At 43.1% G+C, this 16,342-nt stretch overlaps 1 protein-coding gene across 4 annotated transcripts in view; it reads right to left on the bottom strand.

The window, feature by feature from the left end:
- SON (SON DNA and RNA binding protein) overlaps window positions 1–16,342 on the bottom strand; it is a 39,440-nt gene that overhangs the window by 21,214 nt on the left and 1,884 nt on the right. For 3 of the 4 annotated variants that reach the window (XM_031612529.2, XM_031612528.2, XM_031612526.2), the window contains exons 2-4: window positions 14,647–14,813; window positions 2,589–12,356; window positions 1,048–1,208 (exon numbers count right to left, since the gene is read on the bottom strand). In XM_031612529.2, coding sequence (XP_031468389.2) covers window positions 1,048–1,208; window positions 2,589–12,356; window positions 14,647–14,813 — 10,096 coding nt within the window. Of the gene's footprint in view, window positions 1–1,047; window positions 1,209–2,588; window positions 12,357–14,646; window positions 14,814–15,505; window positions 16,290–16,342 lie in introns of those variants that run through there. The other variant, XM_031612527.2, reaches the window with a different exon arrangement.

Genomic DNA, 16,342 nt, shown 5'->3' with positions numbered 1-16,342 from the left:
ACTGGAAGCAGTTTGTCTTTTTCCTATATGATGCAACCTGCAGAGCAGCCAGCTTCTTGGAAAACACAATAGGTTCTCCAAGGGTTCTTCCTTTAGACACATTCTCATAGGACGATGATCTGGACTGTTTCTGAGGCTGCTTTTGATTCAATGAAACATACTAATCATTGAATTCCCACAGACAGAAAGGGTAAGCAAAGGGAAAGTTTTATGCCCCAGATGAACAACAGTTGCATTGAATCTTTGGTCAGGTTAACATGCAGAAGCACTCATCACATCTGCACAAGCTCCGTGGTTTTTTGTTTGTTCGTTTGTTTTTAAGCTAACAAGCACTTCTGCACCACTACCCCACGAACTACAAAGGGATTACTTTCCAGCAATCTGACATTGCCTGATTACAGATTTTACTTCCACATATAAAAACATTTTCAGAACTATCACACTAACAATGCAACACTGCTACACTAAAGACAAGTAGCAATTTTTAGCCCACAATCCAAACAAAAACATCCCATTTGTATACTAAAATTGCAATAGATGCATTGCAACAGTAACTTTCCCTCTAAAAATGTTTTGGAACACATAAAATTACACAAAACTACTGAAAAAAAACTGGATTTTTAACACACTGAACACTTAGCAAAGAAAAATTTGCTAACAAAATAACAACAGAAGTAACAAACAATGCTACAAACAAGAACTAGAACTGAAAGCCTTGTTTCATTTTTGGAAGATCCGTTTTTTTTGTTGAGGTTTTTATTAAAGGGACTGCAAAGAAAACTACCAGCATGTAAAAATTACAACAGAACAGAAACCAAAAAAAAGCACAAGAATTGTAATTCACACCTTTCTACAGAATTCAAAAGCATGTTTTCAAGACCAAAAAACCCCCAAAAAATCAAACAAACAAAACCTCACAGCTCTAAACAGACCGAAAGCTCAAACCATGTGCCAGCTTTCACGTGAGTGAAGAACAGAATAAAGCTTGCCTAGCACTCACAAAAAACTCTTTGCTTATTTTCAGTTTAGTATTTTGTTCTCACTTACCTCAGTGAGCTCCTTTAGTGTATCTCTTGATGACTTCTGACTGGCTTTGTCGTCTTTCTTTTGAGATAACATAGGCATCAGGCTTGGTGGTAAAGGAACGCCCGACTTTGCACACATGGCAGCTGCATTAGCTTTGGCTATTTCAAGCAGCTGGGCCTTGTCTGAAAGACGTTAAAGAAAAATTATCAACATTCTTGCAAATTCTTGTTCTAATAGTCAATATTTCTATCAAACTAAGCAAAGTATTTAAAAAATTACTCTTGCTGTGCATTTTTATGCTCTGTGAGAATAACTGAAATTTCAGTTCATCACTCCAGCGCTACACCTTTAAGCACATTTAAGAAAGTTTACTGCAGTTTGGACACACAGTAGTTTTTTTCCACAGCTTTTAACCATACTTATTTAATTATCTAAAAGCTAAAGAAATTAAAGAATGTCAACTCCCTCTGTAATACTCAAAAAGTTTTCACTTTCAAAAATAAATCCATGAAACTAAAGCTGCATGGTATTACAAAAGACATAAATGACAAAATTATACGCAACACTGCTTTTTAAACTTCTACTATCTAGATCCTCCCTCAGATTTCCAAATCCCAAGCTGAAGAACATTTTGCTTTTGTAGGCTTATGGCCATAAGCCTCACAGAATGTTACATATTTTTATGTAGCATGAGAAAAAGAACTGAAACAAATCTTGGTCTAATCTTGATTTCCATATCACCAGCATTCAGCACCACATACTTTAGCAGCCTGAAGCCTCATCTGCAAGTAAAGCTCAACCTACAAAACCCCAGTGGATAGCCATTATTGACAATGAATCTGAACTAAACAAGCTAGTCAGCTGAGGGGCTGAGAGTATAACTGAGTATATTAACTTAGCTAGGAGTACCTGAAAGTTCAATTTCGGTGTAAGTAATCACAAAAAATGTAATCTCATCTAAAGATTCAAAAGTACAATTTAAAAAAAAAAAAGCTTTTTGAAGCCCGTAGAATTGTGTGATATAGACCAGTGAACCTCCATATCACATACTGGATTAATAGTTCAACAACGTCCCCCTTAATACAAAGTTTTTGAATAACAGACATTCAAGTGGAAAAGAATAAAAGAATAACAGGAAAAACACGAGTTATAGTCAACAACAGAGCTAAAATTTCTCTAACTGGCACTTACTGTAACACATTCTGTCACTCAGCTAGTTCTCAGGAACACTGGAAGCTCATAACTTTCTTAAGAGACTTCTAGGCCTTTACTAAACAGTTAAAATGAAGTGTTCCCCAAGACTACAACAGACTACCTCTGCATAAACACATCAAAGCAAAAGATATGTCCTTGGCTATAAATGCACTTTCATCCAAATGGATGGCACAAATTCAGCTCCACCATGAAAGTTTCCTCACTGAATGTCACTGCTTAAAAATAATGCAGAAAATGACTTCAATAAATTCCTTATGAATGCTACAAAAAAACGTTAAAATTAGACTACGTAAACAAACACAGAATTATCTAGACACAGATTCACCAAAAATAAAACTTTCACTTACCCAAGTCTGTAAGGCGTTTCGGTGACCTGCTTGAAAATCTTTCTGATGATCTAGACCTGCGACGATCAGGTGATCTGCTGTAACCTCTTCTTCTCCCTGAAGACCTTGATCGCCGCAGTCGAATTGGTGACCTACTAGAGCTCCGTCTTCTTCCTCTTGACCTCGATCGCCTTTGACGAAGAGGTGTCCGACTCCTGCTCCGTAATCTCAGTGATATCCTACGATCTCTTGAATCTGATCTTCTCCTTCTTCTATCAGCAGATCTTGATCTATTTCTTTGAGATCTTCTGCGCCTATCTCTTGATAGAGAACGCCGCCTTCTTGATGCTGACCTTGACCTACTTCGTCTTCTGTGCCTTGAACGTGACAATGAGCTAGATCGAGAACGACGAGTAGATTTTGATCTTGATGCTCTTCTGCGTGTTACCGATCTGGAGCGATTCCGTCTAGAACGAGAGTCTGCATCGTACCTCTGGGATCTGCGCTGAGAAGACCTGGAGCGCCTGCTTCTAGATCTCCGTGAAGACTCTTTGTCTGCTGTTTTGTCAACGGATTTTGATCGACTCCTTTGGCGAGCAGTGGACCTGGAACGTCTACGTCTAGATCTCCGTGTAGACTCTTTGTCTGCTGTTTTGTCAACAGATGTGGACCTCGAGCGTCTATGTCTAGACCTCCGTGAAGACTCTTTGTCTGCTGCTTTTTCAACAGACGTGGACCTGGAGCGTCTATGTCTAGACCTCCGTGAAGATTCTTCATCTGCTACTTTGTCAGCAGATGGGGATCGACTCATTTGGCGAGTAGGAGATTTTGAGGGTCTGCTTCTAGACCTCTGTGAAGATTCTCTGTCAGACATCTTTTCAGCAGATTCAGATCTAGATTTCTCACGATCAGAAGATTCAGATCGCCTACTTTCAGTCATAAAAGAAGAGTCCTGTCCCTCTGACTTCTCAAGAGGTATGGAAGGTGACCCCTCATGTTTATCTTCAACAGCCAAAGAGGGCTCCATATCCTCAACTTCTTCACCAGTGGTAGACCTTGACTCATGATCATCCGATGATGTTGAATCTCTTCGCTCGGCTGTCAAGGAGGGTTCCACATCTTCTCCTTCTTCACCAGTAGTAGACCTTGATTCACGTCCTTCAGGAGATGTGGAACGTCTATGTTCAGCTGTCAAAGACAGTTCCATATCCTCTGCTTCTTCACCAGTGGTAGACCTTGAATCTTGCTCATCAGAGGATGTGGAGTCTCTTCGTTCAGCTGTTAAGGAGGGTTCTACATCCTCCACATCTTCACCAGTGGTAGACCTCGATTCACGTTCATCTGAAGATGTAGAGTGCCTACGCTCAGCTGTCAAGGAGGGCTCTCGGTCCTCTGCTTCTTCACCAGTGGTTGACCTTGACTCACGTCCATCAGGAGACACAGAACGTCTGTGTTCAGCTGCTAAAGGCTCCAAATCCTCTACTTCTTCACCAGCAGTAGACCTTGAGTCATGCTCATCAGAAGACACGGAATCTCTACGTTCAGCAGGCAAGGAGGCCTCACGGTCCTCTGCTTCTTCACCAGTGGTGGACCTTGACTCATGATCATCAGAGGATGTGGAATCTCTTCGTTTCCCTGTCAAGGAGGGTTCCACATCCTCTACTTCTTCCCCAGCAGTAGACCTTGAATCATGCTCATCAGAAGAAATGGAGGATCTATGTTCCATTGTCAAAGGCTGTTCTGAATACTCTGCCTCCTCACCAATGCTAGATCTTGACTCATGCTCATCAGGGGATGTGGAGCGCCTATGTTCTGATGTCAAAGAGGGCTCCCGATCCTCTATTTCCTCATCTATGACAGATTTCTCATCATGTCCCTCAGGGGTAACAGATCGTCTATGTTCAAAAGTAACAGAGGACTCTAGACCATCTTCCTCCATGGGATATTTCACCTCATGGCTCTCATTATATGGCGATGTGGAATGTCTACATTCAGGTGTCAAAGAAGGCTCTAGATCACCAGTTTCTTCACCAGGAACAGATCTCACACTGTTGCCGCCAGGGGATGTGGAGCATCCACTTTCAGGCATTAAAGGCATTGCATCATCCATTTTTTCAACAGGGGTGGATTTCAAGTCACTGACGTCTGGGGACATGGAGCCTCTATCATTTAACGCTAAAGGCCCAGAATCACCTACTTGTCCAGAAGTGAGGAATCTCAACTCCTGACTATCAGGGGATGCTGTATGCTCACTTTCAGATGTTGGAGAAAGCTCCTGAACATCTACTTTTTGAATAGTGGTGAATCTTACCTCCTGGCTCTTGAAAGACAAATAATGGTCATGTTCAGATGTCAAAGAAGAATCCATATCTTCTGTTTTATCACCATGAGTTGATCTTGATTCATACTCTTCAAGGGACACAGCATGCTCATTCTCATATGTCAGAGAAGGTTCCCCACTCTCTACTTTTTCAGCAGGGCTAGTCTGCAGCTCCTGAACTTCAGGGGACATGGCACATTCACCTTCAGACATCAGAGACAACTCCTGCACTTCTGTTTTTCCAACAGCAGTAGACTGTAGCTCCTGGTCATCAGTGGACATTGAACTTTCACTTTCAGATGTTTCAGAAGATTCCCTCATTTCCTCTTTTTCAACAGGACTGGATCTCAAATCATGGCCTTCAGGAGATACGTCGTATTCATTTTCAGAGAGCACAGAACACTCCTGCGGTTCTGTTTTTTCAGCAAGAGAAGATGACAACTCCTGCACTCTGGGGACCATAACATATTCACTACCTGATATTGCAGAAGGCTCCTGCACAGTTTCAGCAGAAATGGCTGTGATATCTTGGCTCTCAGGAGATGCAGCACATTCATTTTCAGACATCAAAGAATGCACCTGTACCTCTGCTTTTTCAGCAGGCAAAGTTTGTGATTCATGGTCTCCAGAGTACACAGCACATTCACTGTCAGGTACTGCAAAAGATTCCTGCACCTCTGCTTTCTCAGGAGAGCTAGTTCTCAACTCCTGGCACTTCCAGGATACAGTATATTCGTTTTCAGATGTTAAAGCAGGCTCTTGCACTTCAGTCTTCTCAAATGCAGGTGACAGCAACTCCTGGTTCTCAGGAGACACTGAACATCTTTCTTTGGGAATCAGATAAAGTTCTTGTACCTCTGCTTTTTCAACAGGGGTTGATGTCAACTCTGGACCAGAAAAGCCCACTGTGCATTCATTTCCAGGCATCTGTGAAGGATCCTCTACACCAACTTTCTTGAAAGTAGTGAGTGTCAACTCATGATCATCAGAAGAAACAGAATGTCTCCTTTCTACTATCAGAGGCTGCTCCTCCTGCACCTGTATTTCTCTGCCAGAGGGGGATCTCAACTGATGTTCATGAGGGGATGTAATGCATTTCTGTTCAGAGGACAAGGATGACTTCTGCACTTCTACATTTTCAGCTGGAGTAGCTCTCAATTCATGACTATCAGGCAATATGAAAAGCCCACCTTCAGATGTCAGGCAAGGCGCTGTGGCTTCAAATTTTTCAGCAGATGTGCTTACCAATTCCACAGTATCTACACCTTTTGTTTTCTCAAAGTAACTGTATTTTGACGCATGGCCACGATGGCACAAAGGAATTCCACTTGTAGACAAAGCTGATTCTGTAACCTCTATTTTTTCAGCAGGCAGATGTCTTGATTCATGGATTTCAGAGTTCTCAAAGCAGCCAACTTCAAGTACTTGCGAAGATGCTGAACCATCTAAATCTTTCTCAACAGATGAACTGGACTCGTGAGCCTCAGAAGACTTGCAGCTTTGTTCTACAGTAGTTAGAAAAACTTGCTGTATTTTTGCAGAAGATGAAGTTGAAATGTGGTCAACTGCGATCTCCACAGGACCACACTCAGATGACAGGGAAGCACTGGGAGCCTTTACTTTTCCAATAGGTGACTGTAAGGGCGTACCTTCAGATATCAGAGGGATCTCCCCTGTCTGTGTACCAAAACTGGATCCCAATTCATGTCTATCAGGAGTCCTGAAGCATACACTATCAGAAGTCAGAGAAGGCACCTCCGTCTGGCCCTGTGCAATTGGTAAGGAGACTGACTCATGGACATCAAGGAACTCAGAGCTTGTTACTTCAGGAGCTAAAAAAGGTTTTTGAACTTCTGCTGTTTCATAAGACAGTGACCTTGATTCAGTGCTGTCAGCCAACTCAGAAAATCCACTTTGAGGCACTTGCAAAAACTTCTGGGGCTCTGCATTTTCAGCAGGGATGTGCCTCAATTCACAACCGTCAGAAAGTACACTTCCAGACATCAGTGAAAATCCTTGAATCTCCATGCTTCCAGAGGATGTGGAAGTTGACTTGTAATCATCAGCAGATACAGAGCATCCACTCTCATTTGTCAAAAGAGGCTCTGCACCCTCTGTTTCTTTGAGAGATGTAGATCTTGACTCATCTTGATGGGATGTGGAGAGATGACATTCTGTTGCCGAAGTTGTCTCTGCATCTCTCTTTTCAACAGATGAGGACACTGAACTGGATGCTGAGAATGTAAGTTCAGTAAGTGATGAAGATTCCAGAGGTACAGTTTTTTCTGCTGGCACAGATCCTAAGTCAGAGTCATAAGGAGTGGCTGACCCATTTTCAGAGGTCACAGAAACCTGTGTTTTTTCCACAGGCATGGAATGCTGTTCTTGATCATTTGAGGTTTTGGAGCTATCAAGTTCAGGTATCACTGAAGGCTGTGGACCGTCCATTTTTTCAACAGATAAGCTTGTCTCAAGGCTCTCAACAGTTGTGGAAAATCCACTTCCAGATGGTGGTGGCAGCTCTGGGCCATTTACTCCTTCAAGAGACAAAGCTACTGACATGGGACCATTAGAGGATTTGGAGGAGCTGATTTCACTTGTGACAGGTTCAGAACCATCTACTTTTTCTTGTTCAGAAGAGTCCGCATGTTTTCTACTGCACTTTGCTGAGGCTAACTTGCTTGCTCTTTTTTCTACAGATTTTGACCTTGATTTAAGACTGTCAGAAGATTTTGAACGCTTCCGTTTGGATTTCTTTGAAGAGTCTTTGCGTTTTTTTTCTACAGACCTAGACCTAGACTTGTAACGTTCAGAAGACTTTGAGCGACGACGCTTAGATTTTCGTGAAGACTCCTTCTTTTTTTCCACTGACTTGGATCTAGATTTATAACGGTCAGATGACTTTGAGCGCTGACGTTTTGACTTCCGTGATGATTGCTTTCGATCTCTTTTTTCTACTGATCTGGACCTAGACTTGTAACGGTCAGAGGACTTGGAGCGCCGACGTTTAGATCTCCGCACAGATGCCTTCCGACCCCTCTTCTCTACAGACCTAGACCTAGATTTTGAACGATCAGAGGAACCAGACCCTCTATGTCTGAACCTCCATGAATATTCTTTGCCCCCTCTCTTTTCTGATGACCTGGATCTAGACTTAGAATGGTCAGACGACCTGGAACGTCTGCGCCGGGATCTCCAAGAGGACAGTCTGCTCCCTCTCTTTTCCACTGATGGCGATTTAGACCTGTAACGGTCAGAAGACCTGGAACGTCTACGTCCAGACCTTCGGGTCTTTTCCACTGACCTGGACTTGGATCGGTAGCGATCAGATGATCTGGAACGTCTGCGTCCAGACCTTCGGGTCTTTTCCACTGACCTGGACTTAGATCTGTAGCGATCAGATGACCTGGAACGCCTGCGCCCAGACCTTCTAGTCTTTTCCACTGACCTGGACTTAGACCTATAGCGATCAGAAGACCTGGAACGTCCACGCCTGGACCTTCGGGAAGACAGTCTGCTCCCTCTCTTTTCTGCTGATCTGGACTTAGATCTGTAGCGATCAGAAGACCTGGAACGTCTGCGCCTCGATCTTCGGGAAGACAACCTGCTTTCTCTTTTTTCTACGGATCTGGATTTAGACCTGTAGCGGTCAGATGACCTGGAACGTCCACGTCCAGACCTTCTGGTCTTTTCCACTGACCTGGACTTAGACCGGTAGCGGTCAGATGACCTGGAACGTCTGCGTCTGGACCTTCGGGAAGACACTCTCCTCTCTCTCTTCTCCACAGACCGGGACCTAGATTTGGAATGCTTTTTTCTGGAATCTGAATAGTTTCTGCTCCTAGATCGTGCTCTCTTAGAGGTCAAACGCCTGGAAGTAGAACGTGACCTTGATTTTTTTTTCCGCTTCCTAGACCTGGACTGGGACTTAGACCGACTCCTTTTTTGTTTCTTTGCATCATGTTTACTTTTTTCACTGCTTCTATGACTGCTCTTTTCAATAACTTTCTCAAGTCTCATTAAAGTCTCCCTCATTCGTGCTGCCACATCAGGTTGCACATCCGATGTTTCTGAATCTCTTGTCTCAGATGCCTCTTCTGCAGCCACTTCTTTGTCAGCCTCCGCTTGTGGAATCGCTTCCAACTGGCTTGCCTCTTCCACAAGTACTGGAGCTACTTCTGTAACAGTCTCAGGTACTGGAGCAGCTTCCAAATCTTTTGTGTCCGCCTCTGCCTCCTCAACTGCTTCTGCATCTTTCACGTCTACAACAGTCTCAGAAATATGAGTTGTTTCCAAACCTTCTGTTTCTGCTATGCAACTTGGAAGACCTTCTAAGTGTTTTGCATCCTTGATTATTTGAGACTCAGGGGTCCCTGTTGAATCTTTCACATTTGCAGCATGCGAAGAACTAAAAATTGTTTCTGCAGGTACTCCAGATTTTGTTGCTATCTCCCTATCACTTAGTGCTATGAAAGGCTCCAATGGTAGTGCTTGCTCTGAATCATTCTTTTCAGCAACTATCTCACATTCCAGAGCCAGACTGGAAATGCTCACATCCTCCATTTGTTGACACTGCTGTCCTTCTGAATACTGTACTTTTACAGCAACTTCATGTTCCAGCATTGTCCCCAGATCCTGTGTGTCCTCTGTTTTTGGAACTGCTTCAGAAGATTTCATTTCAGCAGCTCCCCAGATTTCTGCAGCTTCTTCTGTACTTCTCCATTCTGCAGCAGGTTTGGCTTCTAAAACTGTTTGAGCATGTTCTTGTGTTCCAGGGCTCAAATATTGTGGAACAGATTCTGTATGTTGTTTTGTCATAATGAATGCTTCTGAAACATCCTCTAAAACATTAATCTTTGCTACCTCTCCATATTTTTGGGAAGTTTCCAAACCCTGGATGTCCATGTACACTTCAGGTTCTTTGACTGTTTCAGAACCTTTCACCTCTGCTCCTGCAGATTCTTCCACGCTTTCCAACCTCACTTCTCCAGCTTCTGATGCTGGCTCTAGATGTTTTGCTTTCATTCCTTTCTCAATTCCTGAAGCTTCTTCCAAACCTTTCACATCAACCACAGGTGAAAACTCAGCTTTTTCTCTGTCTGCCTTCCTTGTTGTAACTATACCAGATTCCCGAGTTATCACATCTGTCAAAATCTCAGACTGCAAAGTTTCTTTCAAGTTTCTCGCTTCCATCATTGTTCCTTCCACTCTCCGGAAAGACTCTAATGCTGCTTCTGAATTGCCTACCACTTGCTCCTGTAAAGGACCTGAAGTAGTTTTAGAATGCTCTACTTTGACAGCCATAGATTCTGCTTCAATTTTGTCTGGTTTACTTCCAGTTCCATACTCTACGGTTGTTCCCAACTCCTCCAAGCATACAGGTCTTGACCTTGTATCTGAAGGTTTCACTGTCACTGTTTGCACAGGTTCTAGCACTGTTTCTTTGCTCCTTATTTTTGCTTTGTTCAGATCTTCCACCTCAGATATCAGTGTTGTTCCCCAGTCTTGCATTTGTGTCCTTGTTTCAGACCCCACAGCTATTTCCAAATTTTTCATCTCTGTTAAACATGAAGTTTTTGAACCTGTTTCTGCACCTCTTGCCTCTGCAACTGCCTTAACTTCTGCCAAGTTATCTAGACCTCTCACTTCTGCAACGGTGGAACTTCTAGCTACTTCAAAATCCTTTTTTTCCCCCACAAACACAGTTTGTGAGGTTGCCTCCAACCCTCTCATACTTGTCATGATCTCAGGCTGAGAGACTATACAACTCTCTGTTTTGCTTGCAAAAAAAGGCACTGCAACTGCTTCCGCATGTGCTGTTTCTCTCTCTGCTGTTTTTTTCAAATGCATCATTTCTGCCAGTGCCTCAGGCACCATAACTGCTTCCCTACTACCACTAGAAGGTTCTCCTAAAGCTTTCATGCTTTCCATTTGCAAAGACAGTGAAGTCGCTCTTTTCATGTCTTCTTTCTGTGAAGACTGGGGAGTTGCTTCCAAACCTCTCAAAACATTACTATTTTCCAATTGCAGAGCAACTGGAACTCTCTGGGGAACAAGGGTCTGGACAACAGGTTCTGATGTTGTTTGTAAACCTTTTGCCTCTGCAACAACATTCACATCTGTCAAGCTTTGCATTTCTTTTGAGAATGTACACTGCAGTAAAGCTTCTGAAGCATTCAACACTGTTGCAGAATCAGAAGTTCCTCTCACAACCATGACTGCTTCTGAAGTTTTTGACTTTATCACAGGTTGCAAAACTTCTTCCGAAGGTCTCACACTTCCCTCGTGCAAAGAGACTCTAACTGGTTCGATATCCTTCACCACAACAGTCCCTGGTGCCAGGGGTGTTTTGGCACTTTCCATTTGCACCTGACTTACAGCAGTTTCTGCAGGTACTTTAAAAGAATGTTGCAAAGCTGCATCTGGGTCCAATTCTTTATTTTTCACATCTCCCATCATAACTACAGATTCCGAGGCTGCCTTCAAGATACTTGAACCCTCCATGGATCTGCACTGTGTCACTCTCAAATTACCAGACACAACTGGTAATTCAGTTGCTCCTGGAATTCTTACTTCTCCTATGGCCATAGACATGTCAGTTACCTTCACAGTATTCAGATCTGCAGGTTTAGGAATTATTGCCACATCACTTGTCAAACACATAGATTCTGAAGTTGTTTCTAATTCTTTAGTGCCTCCCAGTGCCACAGACTTCAGAGATGCTTCTGAATATGTCAATGCCTCCACGGTATTAGATGCTAAACTTGTATCCATGGTTTTTACTTCTGAAGGTAAAGCTAATTTCTGAAGTTCAGATTTATTGGCAACTCCAGATGGGATGCTAGTTGAAGCAACACTTCCAGTAGCAAAATCACCCTTTTCGCTCACATTGATAGCTACAGGATAAATACTTTCATGAGATTGTTTTATTTGTTCTTCTCTAGTGCAAATTTCAGTTTGAGTCATACTAGCATTTTGTTGAATAATAAATTGGCTGCCTTCTAAATTAAACTGAGGTTCTGTTGCACATAAAGTCCCCTTCTCACTTTCAAGATTTCCCATACATGGCTGAGAATCAGTTCTCAACTGAGAAGCAAGTCCTAAAGCTTGTCTATCAAGCTCCACATTTGCCTGTAAGGACAGTCCTTCTGGCTGTATATGGACACCCAGATTAGCATCTCCAAATCCCCCATGCTGCACACTCAGTGTGGAGCTTGATTTCTCTGGAATCAAGTGAGAAGCAGGCTGTGAGTCCACATGTTCTCCATGACGTGCACTCAACTTTGACTCCTTTGGCTGCTTTTTATGTTTTTTCTCTTTCTTCCTTTTCTTCTTCTTTTTCTTTTTCTTTTTGCTTTTGTGCTTTTTGTTTTTCTTTGATTTTTTTTTAGGAATTTCATCTTCACCTTCAGCAGTAGAGCTTCTTTTAGTAGATTGAGTACTATTGCTCACAGTAGTTTTGTCTACATCTAGAAAAGAATGATATTTTCCTTATAAGTATCATTAAAAGTTATTTTAGACAAGTAATCAAATACAGGGAAAAGGCACAAACAAATTAAGACTTGACACCTACACCTTTCTCACTAAACTATCATATACCATACCAACAACCATTCCTTCTTCTGCCCTTTTGCACTGTAAGTAAAAATAAATAAATCTGGTTTCAAAAAGTTTTTAATTCTTCAAAAAGTTTATCAGTTCTTCCTGGTGAGCAACACAATTCCACTGGGAACACGACTCATTCCAACAAGTAGTTTGATGCATCTTCACCTACATACAACACATCAATACATTCTCCCAGAAGGTGGACAACACGTTTTTAAACTACATCAAGCTGGAGATGAAAATTAAAAAAAAAAAAAAGAACTCCAATTTTCCATGCAAATTATCTAAGTGATGGCATGCTTAGTGCAGAAAATGTGGCCAGCCAATTACCTCCTAGTTTGCTTTACGAAGTCTTATTCACACAACTTCTGAGTGAGTTCAATACTATTAGTGTCTTAGAAGTGACCTTAAGCATATTTACTAATTAAGTTCCTCACTGACCAACAGAGTTCTTCAAATGTCTTTGACGAAACAGCATCTACTTCCTCAATTCTCAATAGGCTTTAAGAAACTGTAAAGAAGGAGGAGCTTAGACCTGACTGCAGCAGCTATGTTAGGTTCATACTCTTCTCTCAATCTAGCCCCACATTTTCATGAGAAAGATACTTCTTTCATTGGTAAATTGCCATAGCCTTTGTTAGATTTTAGCTATACGTTCAAGTCTATCTGTACCTCATCTTAAGTAATTATATTTTAGTAGGCAATGCAGAGATATGAGCTTTCCAATTGTAATCTGTGATTAGAAAGGATACTCTTTCGAAATGTAAACAATACAAAACATTCAAAAATTGTTGGCAACTGCATTTAACCAATATGACTAAGATCCCATAAACACATCCTAGGTAGCCTTAAGCACTCATACATTTAAAAAAAAAAAGAAAATCACAGGTTTTTTTTTTCTTAGATATTCCCAACAACATTGCTGAGAATGCATTTGAAGATTATAACGAAACAATTAAATGAACTGCGCAGTACTTTCAGATAATCACTGCTGACTAAAAGCAACATTAACTGCAGGAACCTTAGATTAAGTTTCTCAACTTCAAGATGAATATATCTCACTCATTTACTACCATGTTAGCTTGCCTCACTCTTCTGCAGTGGAACAACAAAAACACATAAAACAGATACCAACATAAGCACTACTTGTATAACATAGCTCTGTAAGAATACTGAAAATGTTCAAGGTAAACAAACCACTATACATATGAAGAAAGAAGTAATGTCAAAAGGTTGCAAATAACATCTTTGAAACAAACGATTTCTGACGCTATTTTCTACACTGCCACTTACAAAATCAGTCTGGAACTATACTTACCAAGTACAAAGAAACCCCCTATGTTTTAAATTCAAAAACAAACAACAAAAAAAAACCCATAAGTGCAATAATTACACCTTTCATCTCAGTGACTGTCTTGATTTGGAGATTTTAAAGAAAAGACTAATCACATCAAAAGGGATACTCAAAAGCAAGTTTTTTGAATAATAAATCCATTAATTGACTGATATATGCGACTGTTACATAACTTTTTCTTAACATCTGGAATACTGTGATTTGAGTACCTACAGCTTAAAGGTAAGCACCTTATTCATTTTAAAACAACAAGCATCTTACTGACAGAACATTTAATCAATCATACAGTTCTGATTCTAATAAAACACTTTCAGAAATAATCTCACATACTGATGCAAAATAACACAACAAACAGTCCTTCTATCCACATCAATACCAGCTTTTTTAGTAAGAACTGCATATCAAGACCTCAAGGCAGATATATTTAAAACAAAGCATAAATCACAGTATATAAAAAAAAAAAAAGATTTTTCTCTATATATTTTTTCTAGGTGATATTACTTTTTGTTGTTATTGCAATGGACAGAAAACTAACATTTTAACACTAAGTAATGCTTTCATAACTTTTTTTTTTCTCGTTAATTTTTTTCAGTTATGTATCTCTCTGCTCACTTGTGGTTATAAATCACAGTAGACAAAAAAAATACTTAACAAACATTACAATAAACACACAAATTGCCAGATGAAGCTCAGTGAGAGAAGCAGCATTGAAAAGTACTTTTTTGTCTCTGTAAAAATGATTGAAGAACTACAACAGCCTTCTTAACAAGAACGTATTTGCCAAATGTGTTTTCATTTACCTGATTTGCTCTGCAGTTCTGTATCAAGGGCTCCAGAGAGCACTTCCTCTATTTTCTGCACTATCTGATCATTCTGACGACTCCCAGCACCAGCAACAGTGTCATCTGAAGGGTTGGCTTGCTCAGCTGGGATTGTGTCACCATTGGGCTGGCCTTCTACCTTTCCACTAACCAAAAAAAATATCAACATAATACAAGCAGTTTTGAGCCTTTTTCGACCTTTAAATTCACACACATTTATAACACTGAGCCCTTCAATGTAACATTTTATCTTCCTAAAGATGCCACACTTTTAATGAAACACCTTCTTTTTAATTAACTTTCAACAGAACACCTTGTGAGCAAAATGTGTCCTCTAATGAGTAAGCCCCCACGCTTTACGTTGGAAGCTATATATGCCCATCAACTCCCAAAGCAAACACCCATCACTCAATCTTTTCTAGCACATTTTGCTTGTTTTCCGAGATAAGGCTGTGAAAAACAACAGCGTGAAGTTAAAAGGAATAAGAACAGCAAGACGAACCGAACGAACCATGCTCATCCTTCCCCCTCTATCCACAAACATGAGGCCAACACAGAAATCCCGTCCGCGAAAATGAAAAAGATACTGCACGCCTGCTCGCCCGCCCCTACACCCCCCAGCTACTGAAGACGTTTGCAAGGCCGCAAGCCCCCGGACTCAGCCACGTCCCAGCTAATATGAGCCGTGCGAGCCCCAGGCCCGGTCCATCTCACGCCGTCCCGAGGCGGAGCCCGCGCACGACTCGGCCCTCCCTCCTTCCCCTCCTTCCTCCCGCGCCCTAGGCCTAGGCGCGATAGCGGCCCAGGCCGCTCTTCTTCCCCCGACGCGGCTCGTTACCCGCCGTGCTGCTGTTGCTGCTGCTGCTCTTCCTGGATCTCCCGGAATTTGTTAACCACGAAAGAGCGAAAGATCTGCTCGATATTAGTCGCCATGACAGCGTTAACAGCGTTAGCGCGCCGGGCCCCCCCCGCGCCGCTCCTTCCTGCCGAGAAGCGAGGCCTCCGCTACCCCACAATGCACCGCGGCAGCAAGCGGACGAGCGCCCCCGCTGACGTCCTCGCTGTGAGCCCTCACGCTATTGGCTGCCCTCACGGCGAGACGTAACGCAGAAGGGGGCGGGTTGCAGCGGGCGCCCGCAGTGTCGCTCTAGCACTCAGCGAAAGCCATAGAGCGGCAGACCTGGCTGACTTCCGGTGGGGGGGGGGCGGGGGCGCTGTCTCGTGTCTTAGTGAAGTCCGCCGTTCCCCCTCCCCCCGGCGGTAGCGCGCCGCCATGTTGGTGCACTTACCCTCCCCCCCCCACCCCAGCCCGCCAACAGTCCCCTCTCCCGACCCCACCGACAAACATAGCCCCGCCAAACGGTCGCGGCCCTGCCCCCCATTCCCCCCCCTCCAACGGCCATAACGAATAAAACCGTTAACCGTCGCCACACAGAACTCCCCCAACGCATATACACGCGCACCCCCCGCCGCCCGTTGCCGGTCTCTCGCAGCCCGCGAACCGCAACGCCGCGCCTCGGCCGCCGGGGAGAGCGGCAAGGAGGGGGGCGGCGGAGGGCTCCGTGATGGCCGCCCTCCAGGCCCCCCTCGCGCCGCACGCACCCCCCCACCCTCCCCGCGCGCTCCCCCCGTCGCGATGGCGGTCGCCTCCGGGTGCGAGAGCCGGCCGGGCCGC

The sequence above is a fragment of the Phasianus colchicus genome, chromosome 1 (genome assembly GCF_987193195.1).
Source record: "Phasianus colchicus chromosome 1, bPhaCol1.hap1.1, whole genome shotgun sequence".
Classification (NCBI taxonomy): domain Eukaryota; kingdom Metazoa; phylum Chordata; class Aves; order Galliformes; family Phasianidae; genus Phasianus; species Phasianus colchicus.
This window is presented reverse-complemented; position numbering and strand designations above follow the sequence as displayed.